The following is a 14,832-nucleotide window of genomic DNA, read 5'->3' on the forward strand; positions in this document are numbered from 1 at the left end:
CAGTGAATAAAACAGGGCCTCTGAGATGGGTCTAGGTCAGCCAACATTTCCACTCTGCATTTTGGTGTTTGGTGTTTTTTTGTCTTGATTTTTGTTTTTGAAAATAGGGTTTCTCTATGTAGCCCTGGCCAGCCCGAAATTCTCTGTATAGACAAGGCTGTCTTTGAATGCACAGAGATCCATTGCCTCTGCCTCCCAAATGCTGGGCAGTGTTCTAAGTTCACTTTTTGGGGTCTCTAATACAGCCTATATCATCAGTTGTGAGAATCTCAATTAAGGAAGTCTTAGTTACTCACCCATGAATGTCAAAGTGGCACAGCTCATCTCTGAAGCATCCCAGATGCCAAGCAGGGCCTTGCCTCAGGCTAAGTTAAGATTGTGTGTGAACTGTCCACTGCTACAGAACACAAACACCACAAGCTGGCTGGTATGACTGTTACTACTTCTTTGACAGGAAGGGAATGAGTCTCTGTGCTCTAGTTCACAACAAATCACCTGCGGGGGGAGGGACTTTTTAAAGATTTGCTTAATTTATGTGTATGAACACCTGCCATGAGTTTATGTGCACCACATGCATGCATGTGCTCCTGGAGGCCACAAGAGGGCGATGGATCCCCTGGTGCTGGAGTAACAGGCATTTGTGAGCTGTCTGATGTAGGAGCTGGGGACTGAATCCAGGTCCTCTGAAGAATAGAAACATTCTTAACCACTGAACCATTTTCTTTAAGTCCCCTGGGGGAATCTTAAAAATGATGTTTGTGGGCCAGCAGGCAGAGTAGGACCTCGATTCTGCATTTGTAGACTGTGTTTCCTGCAATATTTTGATGGTTTTACTTAAAAGGCTAATGATAAACATTGAAACTGATCATCAAAACTCCAAGACACAGAAAACCAGAGTTTGTAAAATTATTTATTTACATTTTAAGCTCACATTAAAAATCTTTCTGGGATAGAATGGCTAAAAAGAAATGTACAAACCTGATATAAACATATTCACATTAATCTTTATCTGATACAATTCTGGAGATGAGCTCTAGATACACTCAAGTTTTTTGTTTTTTTTTTTATAAAACTAGTATTCCTTTTCATCGTGCTGTGGTAATATTCTCACAAGGAGAATAAACTTACTTTTTTTCCATTCAAAAAACTAAAAAAGCAAACAAGCAAATGAACAAACAAAAAGGCAACTTTAACTTGCTATGAATTGGCTGTCTAGATACCAGGATCCAGGTCTTCATAGTGCAGAGATGTTCAAACAGGGCCAGCCATGATGCATTAGCTTCCTAGCACAAGTGCTTTGGTGACCAGGCTTAGACCTGGCTTCTGGCATTGCTTAACGACTCACGGGAGTGCTATACATTTGCAGGTAATCTGTTCAGAACAGCACTTGCTTAATACTGTACTTGAGAGCACTCCCTTGAGTGGGATGCAGCGAGTTTTCCTTCTTTTTTACTCAGCAAAGCAAAAAGGGAAACCACAAATTCATTTTCTACATGTTAAAAAAAGTTTCTCAAGAGGACTTAGTCATTTCTTTTAATTTTTTTCTCAAAACAATACCTGTCCTGAATATTGATATTGCTGAAACACTAGACCCATAAGACATCTTCCTATACCCAAAGTCTGTGACTCCATGATTTATTTATACAAAAACCCTGGCTGTTTTTACCAAAACACTAGACCTGTAAGATGTCTTCCTTAAAGTCTATGATTTCATGATCTAGTTATATAAAACATGCTGATGGCCAAATACACAAACAGCACATGGATGCTTCAAGGAGGGATTCACATTTACCATGACTTAGATGGAATTAAAGTTTTAGAAAAACCAATGAAAATTCTGAGGTTCATTTTAAACCGCACCTCCTACTTCTCTCCCATTACAAACTTGACTTTAAGAGTAAAGGCCTTTAGATGAAGCCCTTTCCCACCCTGGTGCGGGAGAGAACGTGCTTTCAAAAGTAGAAAACAGGACAATGGAGGTTTCGGAGTGAGTCCAGAATTGTCTCATTACCCTTATAGAACGGTTCTTAAATAAAGTTTTAAAACCAGTGCTTTAAAAAAAAGTAGGCAAATGATCATAAAACACATAACTTGTGATGTGGGAGAGAACCATTCCCAAGTCTGAAAGTAAACTACACATAATTCTAGTATTTACATCTGCTGCCTTTAAAGCTTTAAGCTATTCCAATGGCCAGCCAAACTCCTGCTCTAAATGGTCTCTCAAATATAAACTGCTATTCAAATATATAAATTTAAGTTATCTATAGGTTATTTATAGGATATCTATGGGGGTCATATTGACCCCCCATTTAATAAGCGGGGTAATACAAGAAATTAACACTTTACTAGAGCAGCATTTTGATGTTGGGCAAAATAATTCTAAATGCACTCTACTCTCAAACTTTCAAAAAGTTCTATTTACAGTCATTGTACATCACTTTATGTACACATAAAATACAAATGTATAAGTATAACAAACACTAACCTACACTTTTCATAATATAAAAATAAAAAATAAAAAAGCACAACAAACATGGCCCCATGCCAAGCCAACATTGGAGAAATATGCTTGTTGTTCAGTTCAGTGGCATTGACCTTGCGAACCTGAAGCATCTCACATTAGCACTTCATCTTAGCCTAGGCCTATCCACAACTTCAAGTGAAGATATTTTCTGCTAAATAAAGTTAAGGCCATATAAATAGTTGAGGAGAATGATTTAGAGGAGAGGTAATACCAGATGCCAGATATTTAGTTTGATAATAATAGGGAAGGATTCTTTACCTGGTGGGAAAGCAGAACTTTTTGATAGTAGCAGTAGGGCAAAACCAGTGTAAACTATTGGGCCACAGACAGTGTGCTGTGTCAGAGCACTGTGGAGTGGGTCCCTGGGCTGCAGGACTAGATAACTGGGTCCTAAAGATTCCCAAAGAGTTGCAATGGAAATGACTTGAGATTTCCTCACATCACATGGCCTCTTAGCCTATTTGACTTGTCCTGTGTTCCTGCCCATAAGCAATGGTTTACTTTTCTCTTGTACCTCTAATAAAGTGAAACTCTTTAGTTTCTCTCCCCATGGAAACACAAAGGTGGTTGAGAACAGCTTTGGTAGTGTCCTATACTTGGCAAGTCCTCCACCACCCTGTGTTTGTGTGTGTGTGTGTACTTAAAAGGTTTATTGGTCTTTAAACCCAGACCTCAAGAACAAATGCAAAGTCCCATTATTGCTCCTTCACCTCCAATGGCATGGCAATGCATGCCAATGTTCTCCACAGTATGCAATTCATACGTTCAGATGTGAGGTATCAAAAGGTCAGAAGCATGGAAAGCCTGACCTGATTTAAACAAACAGTAAAACTCTTCTACAAATTGAAGAGGTTTTAAACTCTATAAAGTCAAGGCCTTTACAGACCATTAAGTGCACTAAAAATACAGAAATAAAAATTCTATGGCTGTTAATACATGAGACAAATAAGGTCACATGGTTTATACATCTCCAGTTCTCAGAGAGGCTGGGCAGTAAGTAGTTCAGGAAGACAGTTTAGACATTGTTCCCTGAGCTCTTGATGCAAACTCAAAGCTATGTCCATGAACACCAAGGCTTGGGAGAGAGGCAGTCACGCCCATGATGCGCCATGTAATCTTCCCCCAGGAGTGGCTTTTTACTCCAAAGCGGGCTGTTCAGTGGTCTCCCCAGAGTTCAAATGTTTAAAAATTCAGGTTTAGCCATTTTTAAGAACACAAAGTCCCAAATAAAAGCTTCAAGAGGATAAAGGGACATTTAAATAAAGTAAAACTTTCTCCTAAATAAAGAATACAGTTAAGAAAATCAGCGCTGGATCTATTATATAGCAAGAGCAGCAAGAACAGGCACCAGAAGCCAGAATTCTACAAAACTTGGACTTTTCTGACCTCAGTGGCTAGCTACTAGCCAAGTCTTCTTCAAGCAGAACTGCAGTCGGCCAACTCATTCAAAAAAACAAAACTATCAGTACTTACTTAAATGTTTTCAAAAATAAAGATTATAATAATATAATAATCATTCTAGTTAGATCCCAAATTTAAAAGGAATCTGGATTGTATGTACAGATAATAACAATCAAAAACCTTTAAAAACGGGGTTCTTAAATTATTTTCCTTCTTGGTAGCTATCCAGAACATACTTTAGAAGTATGTTAAAAAGTTACTTTAATTCTCATGAGTAATTTCAATAGTGAAATATGAGATTTGTGGGGTTCCTGTAAGCAACCATTTGGAGACTTCAGTTCCATTGCTGGCAGAGCAGACTTAGGGGAGGCTTGAGTGAAAGCCACTGAGAGTTTTTTAGAGGGTTCGGGGTACGGATGGAAGTGTTCCATGAACGTCAGTGCACAAATATCAGTGCATCCTTTGGTATGGCTATGACCTCAAAGGAGGTGTAGAAGCCAGTGGTACTGGTGCCAGGTTCCTGACGATGGTGCTGAGGCTGGCGATCTTCTCCTCTAGGAGGTAATTTTTCTTCTCTGCTGTTTTCTGCCGCTGTTCAGTCATTTCCAGAGCTTTCAACAATTGGGCGTTTTCAACATATAAATCCTTCACCATGGCGTCTGTTTTTGTATTCTTGCAGAGCTAGGGCAGAACCGGAAGCATATTACTCCACTTGTGTTAACTGCTCTCTAGTTTAAGGCTAATGGAAGAGAAGTCAGAGGACCACTTCTGGGGACTGGTGCCTTCATTCTACCAGGTGGGTTCTGGGCACTGAACTCAGGTTGTCAGGCATGGTGGCAAACACCTTTACCCACTGAGCCATTTCACCAGCCCTAAGGTACCTTTGGAGGTTGTCACAAGCCTCTGGGGACAGGAAAGACAAAGTTCCATTATTACCCAAGTTTTAAAAGTGAATATATCATTTTCTGTTTATTTAGAGATGTGTATGTAATATCTTGGATGGAAACAGTCTGTAAGAATGTAGTTTGAGTCACTGAACTTCATTAGGAACACTTTGGATATGAGCATGGCTAGCAAATATACATTCATAAAACTGTAGACAAATAGGCCTCAACAGAGTTTTAGGAAAAAATATAGAATGCAAAATTCATATTTTGAAGCTTAAAAGAAAGTGATTCCTGAGTTCTCTAGTTATTATCCACAGAATTAGCTTTTCTTAACAACACAAATTAACAGTAATAGAAGGATACAGAATCAGGCTGGGTGGTGATGTTGTATGTCTTTAATCCCAGCACTTGGGAGGCAAAAGCAGGAAGATCTCTGTGAAATTGAGACCAGTCTGGCCTACAGAAATAATCCTAGGACATCCAGGGCTGCAAAAGGCCCTGTTTCAAGCAAGAACAATAACAAAGCAAAGCAAAGGAAACAAACAAACAAAAAACCCTACAACAACAAAAAAGATACAAAATCTGGAGTTAGGTCTGAAACATCAGGACTGAAGAGACAGCTCAGCTGGTAAAATGAGTGCCTTGCAAGCATGGGGGCCTGATTTGGATCCCTAGCACACACATAAACAGCCCGAGTACAGTGACTGTGCACACTGGTAAGCCTTGTGTTGAGGCAGACACAGGACTATCCTGATGAGAGATACCCAGGTCCTCTCAAAAACAAGGTGGATAGCTCCTGATGAATAACACTTGAGGTTGGTCTCTGGTGCTTGTGCACACACGCACACGCACACACACACACACACACACACACACACACACGCACACACGCGCGCGCACACACACATATATGTACACACATACATGTACAAACAGATACACAGATGCAAATGTGCACACATGCATACACGTGCACCATGCACACTCAGATATACACAGTTACACATACACACACGTACACACACAGATACACAGATGCAAAAGCGCACACATGCACACACACAGATATACACAGGTATACACACTATACACCCATAAAAACTGGACTGTCAGGACAGGTAGAGGTGATAAAGTGGACTTACTTGTTCTTTGAGCTGATCCACTTTCTCTTGAAGAAGTCTTTTAACCAGCCTCAGTTTTTGTTCAACCTCTATCATTCGCTCTTCCATGAGATTTACAAGGTGTTCCTGGCTTCCCTAAGGAGGACAGGGAGAGAAAGTATGGTCACTTGAAAATCATGCTCAACTTGAGCTCCTGATAGTTACTCTCCATAAGGACCCAGAGAAAGCACAGCCAATGCTTTGCATTCGTAACTGGAAGGATGGATTTTTAATGAAACGAGAGCTCGGGGCACTGTTGAACACATTAGAAATGTAGCCCGATCACAGAGGAGTCAAAGAAAAAACCAAAAACTCTTACCTGTCATGCCACCGTCCCCTGATACAAATTCTTAAACCCATAATTAATGCCTATGTGCACTCCTACAGTGGGTATACGAGGTAAATCAAAGCAGGTGACCGCCATTTCACTGTGAAGTGGGTCCCTGCAATACTCTGCACATTGCAAACACTGGGTTTGTTTGGAGTTGCCTAATGTTTCCAATCAGCTGGCAACACATGCCTCTCATTTTTCCTTTGAAATGCCTGGTGACCATCAAAGCTTAGTTTCTCCTTCATAATAATCAGCTTCTTCCTGCCGGTCCCCCTCCCCCCCATCTGTTTCCCAGTTACTTGTCAATGTGAAGCAAACATCTCACTAGAGGATGCATTTATCATCAGAGCAGATCAGAAGTGAAAAATCTCAGACATCCAGCCCAGATAAAACCATAGGACAGGAAGAACACAAGTTTAGGAAGCAAAGTGACCTCAAGAGAGACAAGACTGCCCATACCCTCACGTACAAAAGTACCTCCACCAGGGGCTTCAAACTTCAGAAGACGCTTCAGGGCCTTAAGTATTACTAATTATTATCATTGTGATTCAGATGTTAACAATTGGGTGACAGCTAAATGTTCCTTAAAAGGCATCTTTGGAAAAGAATGTAGGATGCTCAAACATGAGTTGAAACCCATTATTTGCTTGGATTTAAATAATAGCACTAAATCATGTGGCCAATTTGAAGACAAAATCTGTAGTTGGTAAAGCTTAATATACAAAGTAAATATGTGTAAATAGGGCCTTGGATGTCCGGCTTTTTAAATAAGGCTATACTTTAAAAAGGTTTAATGGCTTTTTAATGTTTATACATAATAAATAATGCTTATTTCAAAGAAGCAAAATAGAAAATCACAGTATCAGATAATTTAAAGAACACCAAGATTTGCAAAGGAGAAGGCAGAAAAAAAAAATCAAAGAAGACAGTCACATAATTTAAATTTTATTTTATTGTTGCATCATAGTTTTCCTTTTTTTCTGTCAAAAAGTATGGTACATCTTACACAAAACTGTATAAATAACCCTGATTTTCTTCAAATTCCATATATAAAAGTAGTACCATCTTTTAAAAATAATTACAACATATGGAATGAGAAAATATATAGACTCTATCCCTTCAAGAATCTTCAATCCACTCTTTAAACCATTTAAATAAACTGGTTTGTAACAAGCTGAAGTTTGTGACCGATTCAGTCTATCATGTCTACATAAATAAGAGACAATACTGTGAAGGCAAAACAGTGGAAATGGCAGCTGCATAGTTTAAGGAAGCACTTGATTCCAACATGCCCCAGCTCATGTTTGTGTGGGGTGTGTGTGTGCATGTGCGTGTGTGTGGGTGAGCGTTGGAGACTGTCATGGTAACAAATGGCATCATTAGCAGCCCAGTTTTCAGAGGTGCCCAATCCTTCTGCAGGAGTCTGTGTGTACTGCTCGCTGCTCCGGTAGCAAGGCCTAGAGAAAGAAGGCAAGGGGTATACTTCACCCTGGTATCCAGAGCATGGCTTATTTCTAGAGGAGTCTAAGTGCACACACTTACAATGCAAACACGTTCTCAGAAGCACATGCAGTCACACTACATGTGCAAGCAAAGCAACACAAAGACAGATGAAACCCCACACTGCACACACAGGCACTGTGCAGATGGTGTGATGTGCAGTATTCTTAAAATTAGAGTCAGTTCAGAAACCAGAAAAGGAGAAAGCCTGGAGGCCACTCTACTGCAAATAATAAATAGTCCACTCTTTCCTCTGACTGAAGGATTTCTCTTTCTTTCTTTCCTTCCTTCCTTCCTTCTCCCTTCCTTCCTTCCTTCCTTCTTTTCTTTCTTTCTTTCTTTCTTTCTTTTTCTAAATAGTTCTTGTCTAATATTGGAGTTATTGGCACAATACATTTGTTTTTGAATTCTCTAATATTGATGGGCAGATTATGAAAAGCATACTTTAAAACCAGTGTATATGGAAGAGCAATGAACACATCTTTGCCAAACAACTAGAAGGTCTTTTCAAAAACAGAGGCCAAGGTTTCAGATTTCAATTACACAATGAAAAAGTGCAGCTTCCTTTTCATACTCAAACATAGCAATTTCTTTGTTTTAAAATTTCATTGTAATACCGAGAATTCTAAGTACTCTGTGGAGAGTTGGAACATTTAACAACCCAGCATAGCAGACTTAATTTATAAAGCTGACTCTAATATTGAGGGAGGTAGGGGTGGTACATGGAAAGCTCTGGAAAACAAAGTTTTAAAGCACATAAATAAAAAGACTTTTTGAAGGTTTGGTAAGAAGAATGAGTGACAGAATTGGACAGCACAGCTATCTACTAATAAGAGGAGAAAGCAGAGTGGCCTCGGGGAGGGCTAATGTGATCAAGAAAGGGGGAAATTCCTAATCAAAGATGAACTGGGACATGAGTATATCTAAACTAGAAAGCATCAACTTAGACATAAACAAAAAAAGAAGAGCCTTTCATTTTTTACTCTTACCCTTACTATGACTTAATTAAATGGGTAAGAACAAAGAGGAAATTTCTGAAAAACTGAAGACTATGTGTAAAGCCCTAAAGAGAAAACAACCATTTGGAGCTTAAGTAGTTTTTCAAAGCTGATTCTTTCAAATGATGAGCGACGTGAACTATACAACTAGGAACACAGCACTAACTGCACATTCTACATCCTTAGTTATAAAAATCCCCACCTGGGATTCCCACAGACCTTGGCAGGCCACACTGTACAGCAACACTGAGGATGTCTATTAGCAGAGATCCCTACCTGAGGATTGAGTTTGTGACATTTTGGGTACCAGACAAGAATATTAGGCCAACTATGTACAAGTCACCTTCGTCCTTTGCCATATACTGGTGTGCAAAGGAGACCTAGCATGCTTGCTCAACTGCCTGACTCATAAGCAGAGAGCTTGCAAGGAAACTGTAAAACCAAAGCCAATGCTGGGCTGCAGTTCTGTGGGCAGAACGGTGGGAGACATAGCTCTGGTCCCCTCCTTTTGACCGGCCTATTTTTCTAATGAAGGTAAAGTAAAAGGGATGGTTTGGTTTTCTGTGGAGGAAAAGCACTCTGTACCTGTGGTGTGTTGGTCTCGGAAGTCCTATTATCAAGCTCCTCCTGCAGGTTCTGGCTTCTCCGTTCTGCCTGCAGCAGCTGCTGTTGAAGCTGCAGAAACTGTTCCCTGGGCACCACCGGGCAGGTTTGCTGCTGCAGCAGCTGCAGATCCCAGTGAGAGGATGGGCTAAGCATCACAGTGGACCTCAGGGGCTGCATCTGAAGGATAAGGACAAAGCTTGGTCAGTACACGGCCTTCTGCCAAGGAAGGTGCCAAGCTGGGGGCACTGAGCCCGGAACCCCTTCATGGCCTCCTAGCCCCTGCTCACTTAGAAACAGGACAAAGCCCCGTGGAAGTTCATGGGAAGAGCCCCTTTGCTGTTGTCTGGAGATCATACATTGTGTGACCAGGCTTTCTTAAAATTTTTAAAACTTAAAAGAATAGACTGTCATCACTCCTGAGTGACTATAAGGGCATGAGATACACAGCTAATTCATATCTAAGTTTTTAATTCTAGAACATCCAGCTGCCCTTTTTCCTTTTATTTAAAAGTGATATAGGAACAGGGAATGTGGAGAGGGTGGCTTGGCTTTAAGTTTTCCCCATTTTCCTTACTATCCTTGAAGATTCTTAAAGGTAACTACTCACTGGCTCCAAATCTTGACCCCAAATTAACATTAAAAAAAAAAATGTGTCCAAAATTATTTCAACCTATCTTAGTTTTATATATGTGTTACTGTGTCCTTAAATAGCAACAAGGTAGGCAAGTGTGGGACATAAGGTCATAGGCCAGAAGACCCCAGAACTGGAATAAAAGTATTTGTTGAAAACAACAAGGAAACAGTGTATCAACATGCCAATCAAATTTAAGAAGTTGAAAACAATACATTTTAGTCAACGAAACATGCTACTTTTCATCTGTCAGCACATTCAGCAGCCACAGGGCCCAATGGGAGGCATGCAACACACATGAGCAAGAAGTAAACTGGGGAGGAAGCACCTCTGGGCTTGTGGGAAGGGATTGGACTTTTATACTCAACTGTAATTAAATGTTATGAAGTTTCAGAGCCACTATCCATTTTCTTAACTCTAAATCTGAGGTGGGTCATTGTCCATTTTGAAATATTATTATTAGTAGCAGATGTGAAAATATAACATTTATGGATAAAGAATATGATAGATTATGATCCCATAAGTTTCTATCAGTGGGATAGTGTTCTTCATACTGCTTTAAATGCTAAGGGAAATCCTTAAGTAAACCGACATATTCCAATGAAAGTGAAATGAAAAATGAATACTGGCTCTTGCCCAAGTACGTGTCAATTGTCATAATCAACAGAAATGGCTGGATGGACACATCAAGACGCTCCCATGCTATGAAGGTTCACTGGAGGAAAATGTTCTACCTTCACACACTAGCTCAGGCACAGAACTGCACCCTTCTCTGCTACTTCCAACCACTGAGTGCTAGGTAGAGGTTAGCCACAGACGAAACAAAAACAAAGAGAAAATTACAGGAGTTACAGGAAGAGTAAGAAAAGTACAAGTTACAAAAAGAAGGCATATTATGCACATGAATAGTGTGCAAGCAATTCGATGTCACCGTCTGCTGCATGTCAGTTTTATAGTAAAGGGCCTTATAGCTGTAATTCTGCAACTGCACCCTCCTCTACTAGTTGGTTGTGAACTTGCTAGCTTTACCCATACCCAGATCTAGGAAGCACCAGATCTGAGGTTAAATCCTTTGTCACATGGACACACAGGAGAAAAGCACTTTTTGTCCAACCCTTTAAACTGTGGACTGCCAAGTGATAGGGCGGACAAAGGGCTGCAAAGGTAGCCTGTGGATCTTTTTTGAGTATTCAAAATAAAGTGCTTACTGAATATTTAACTACTAAATTGTTGAAAAAGCCCAGGAATGGGAGTCAGCTTTAAGCTAAAATCATTTCATTTCCCAATCTACTAATTTGTAGTCTTTAATTACACTGGACCCTTAAAACTAGTCTGTAGAGATGGGGGAGACTTCTCCCGAGGAAGTATGCGTATCAGATAAGTCCCTGGCTCCAAGGATGCTGATAAAGGAACACTTCCGTGTTTGCTCACCACTCCTCCAACCTGCCACGTGGCAGCGAGGAAGGAATACATGGGTCCCTCAGGTGAGTACAAAGGCAGTATGAAAGCCACTGTGTGCCACCCCCATACAATTGTACTGCAATTCAACCCAACAGGCTGGTGGCAAGAATGGTTAATAAGCTTAAGGGTTAGAGTTTGGAGTGATGAAATGTTTTAGAACCATTGAATTTAATTAAACCCATTGGGTTGGAAACTTGAAAATGGTAAAGTTGCAAAGTTGCTATATCCATGTCTCCAAGGTTTAAGAAGTAAAAAACACACCCCAAGTACACCTATATAATTTAAATATGTGAACTGTATAGTATATGAATTATCTCAAAAGAGCTGTTAAAAATCCAATCTGGAACTAGCTGTGGTGCTGTGAGTCTGAAGGACCAGCGCTCAGGAGACTCAAGCAGAGGGACTGTAAGTTCAAGGACAGCCGGGGTTACATGGCTAGATCCTGTCTCAGAAAAGTAAAGGAGAAAAAAAAAAAAAAAGACCCAGTCTGTGTAACTGTAGGTTAAAACTCAGTCTTGCTTCCTAAAGAGAGTTCACTGGAAGAGTTCTCCTCAGTGTTTAACTTCATGCTTTTTCCTTGATCAGTTCCCGGTGCCAGGGACACTTACTTTCCTTATCAGCAAATATTTACTGCTAGGGAAAAAGAATGGCAGGAAATGGCTGATGACGGTTAATAATAGGAACAGGGGCCTGTAAGAAGGGGGCTTCCCAGGCTAGGATAAAGAGGTGAAGAACCGGCTTACTGGTAGACCACTGGACAGAGCCCAGCAGTGAGTGCAGACACCCTGTCACCTTTCAGCTTTTTACCAGACACACAGAGCTCAGCTTCAGATAGACTGGTTAGAATCTATAATTATTTCATCAGAGAAGCATAACTACATTAAAGCACAGGCTGAACTCACAGTTTTGAATACACTTATTACACACTGTCAGAAAACAGTTTGGGTTTCACTATTTATAGTTTCACCAATCCCCCCTTAGCAGATAAACTAGAGAACATAAAATTGTCATAAACCTCAGACTGGATCATTTAAATGTCAGTGTGATATGTTTGCCCATATCAAAGCATTAAAGCCACCTTTATAAAGGAAATACTTTGCCAGGCCTTTAACCTGAGCACTTAGGAGGCAGAGGCAGGCAGATCTCTGAGTCTAAGGATAGCCTGGTCTAAGGAGTGATTTCCAGGATAGCCAGGACTACACAGAGAAACCCTGTCCTGAAAAATCAAAATAATAATAAATAAATGATAAGTATTTCAATATCTTCCTTCCTTCTCTCCTTCCCTTCTTCCCTCCCTCTCTCCATCCTTTCTTCCTATAATTCTGCCTTTAAAAAAACAAAAATGTGTGCACACAGTATTTTAAGACCATAGAAAGACAAATTCTATGGATGCTTCCTTATACAGATTTTATAGTTCATTTCATGTTAGATTAGCTTCTCATCTATCTACGGCAAAGCATCTCAATGAAGTCTTCACTTGCTGAGATCTGTACATTTGCTCATATCCCCTAATACTATATGAAAGCATGCTGTGGTTTCTAGGACCCAATACAGACACAGTGGTGAGTTTTCCAAATCAGCTTAACATTTGTCAGTTGTACAAGTGTAGCCATAAGCCATGGACACTGTTTGCTTTTTGATCACTGAGAATCCAATCCAATGCTTCACCATGCAAGGCAAGTGCTCTACCACTGAGCTCTATCTGCCTAAGATGGCAGTTGCTGAAAGAAAACTAAATACAGATGTTCTCAAATCTTCACATGCATCTGAACAGGTGGGCAGAGAGTGATTACATCATAAACACTGTAAGAATAGGACATGTCAAGGAAACTTTTACATATACACCAATGACAAGAATGCTCGGGCCCCTCACACGGTATCAGGCAGCGTCCCTGTGATCCACATTTAAAAATGTATACCAGTCTTTACATTTGGGGCTAAAGTTATTTTTTATTCTGCAAAGCAGTACAGGCATCTATGACTGTAACTAAGCAAACACATCTGTTCATTTTGAGAAGATAGACCCAAGAATTAAGCCTGGCAATTAGACTTTCATGACAGGAATGCAATGCCATGTCTAGCCCTCCTAATAAATGGCTCATAGGTGCTCTCCACAGGTAAGGCCATTTACTCAAACTTACCTCCATTAGCTGCTCATCCAGTCTCACCTGTTTCTCCCTCAGGCCTTCATTTTCCAAATGAAGTGTTTCTAATTCTCGCTCAAGGGAACTCATCTGACTGACCTGTATACAAGCAAATACAAAACAAAAAACACCACTTTAGAAAAAGAAAAAAAACACATGAGTTTGTCTTTTATTTTGATGAATTTATGTTTAAAAAAATCTTTAATCTTGGAAGAAAGCCAAGATAATTCAGCAAGGAAAACAAATATACAGATGGCATTTAAGCAATCTGGATTCCACCACCACATCTCACAAAGGGCAGATTTTTCTAAGGCTTTAAACTTCCCTGCCATCCACTGCAAGAAATACACATTGCCCTACAGTGTGCACAATCAGTCCTAAGTACATACTTGGAAAATATACTAAGAAAATACAGCTTTTCCACTCCCCTTGAGTTAGCCTTACCCCAGCTTTCTACACATACACTCTTATATTATCTAGGATTACTAATCTTTGTCCCTCTTTAATGCTTTATAATAATTTTTCAGAAATTTTATCTTTGCTCTTACCCATTTAATAAGTAAGAGAAAATATAAAAAGCTTTTCCTTGTGGTTTTCTAAAGAAATTCTAGTTTAGATGTATAGTTGTTTCTAAATACTTATCAAACATTATTTGAGAGGTAAGGAATTTTCCAGCTTCTTAGTTCCCTCAGAGAAGCTTTTCAAAATCACACAGCTCTCTGCTGCAGATTATTTGTCTATGGTGTGTGAAGATGTGTCACTGTAATTGGTTTAATAAAGAGCAGAATGGCCAATAACTAAGCAGGAGAGAAGCAGACTTTGGGGGCTCACTTGTCAGAACACAGGTGTGTGGTTACACTTGAAAAACCCACCTTCCTACTAGTAGGAGATTGTTCTCTCTGAGACTGTTCACACTCTCTCTTTAAAGTCATTTTCTCCTGTTCTATGGGTTTCACAGTATAGGACTGGTGGAGTTGTTTCTGATGTTTGATGGGAAGAAGGTTGGATTCCAGTTGATGGACCTAGCAAAAAACAATGTAAGAGGAAGAAGTGCTTATATATCCAGCCAGGAAAACAAACAGCAAAGGAGGAATGCTTTTATTTACTACTTGGGTTCCATGGTTTGAAAAACACTTTTTTTTTTTTGGCTGAGCAAGTGGGTAGAGGAGTGTGATTCCAGTTACCAGGG

General features: G+C 40.0%; 1 protein-coding gene across 1 annotated transcript in view; it reads right to left on the bottom strand.

The window, feature by feature from the left end:
* Positions 1-4,293: 4,293 nt before the first annotated feature.
* Nin (ninein) overlaps positions 4,294-14,832 on the bottom strand; it is a 96,736-nt gene continuing 86,197 nt past the window's right edge. Inside the window, 5 exon segments of the mRNA XM_051195942.1 lie at positions 4,294-4,606; positions 5,955-6,068; positions 9,387-9,584; positions 13,641-13,742; positions 14,516-14,665. Of these exon segments, the coding sequence (XP_051051899.1) occupies positions 4,397-4,606; positions 5,955-6,068; positions 9,387-9,584; positions 13,641-13,742; positions 14,516-14,665 (774 nt within the window). The 3' untranslated portion in view covers positions 4,294-4,396.

Source organism: Phodopus roborovskii, unplaced genomic scaffold, assembly GCF_943737965.1.
Source record: "Phodopus roborovskii unplaced genomic scaffold, PHOROB, whole genome shotgun sequence".
NCBI classification, from domain to species: Eukaryota; Metazoa; Chordata; class Mammalia; order Rodentia; family Cricetidae; genus Phodopus; species Phodopus roborovskii.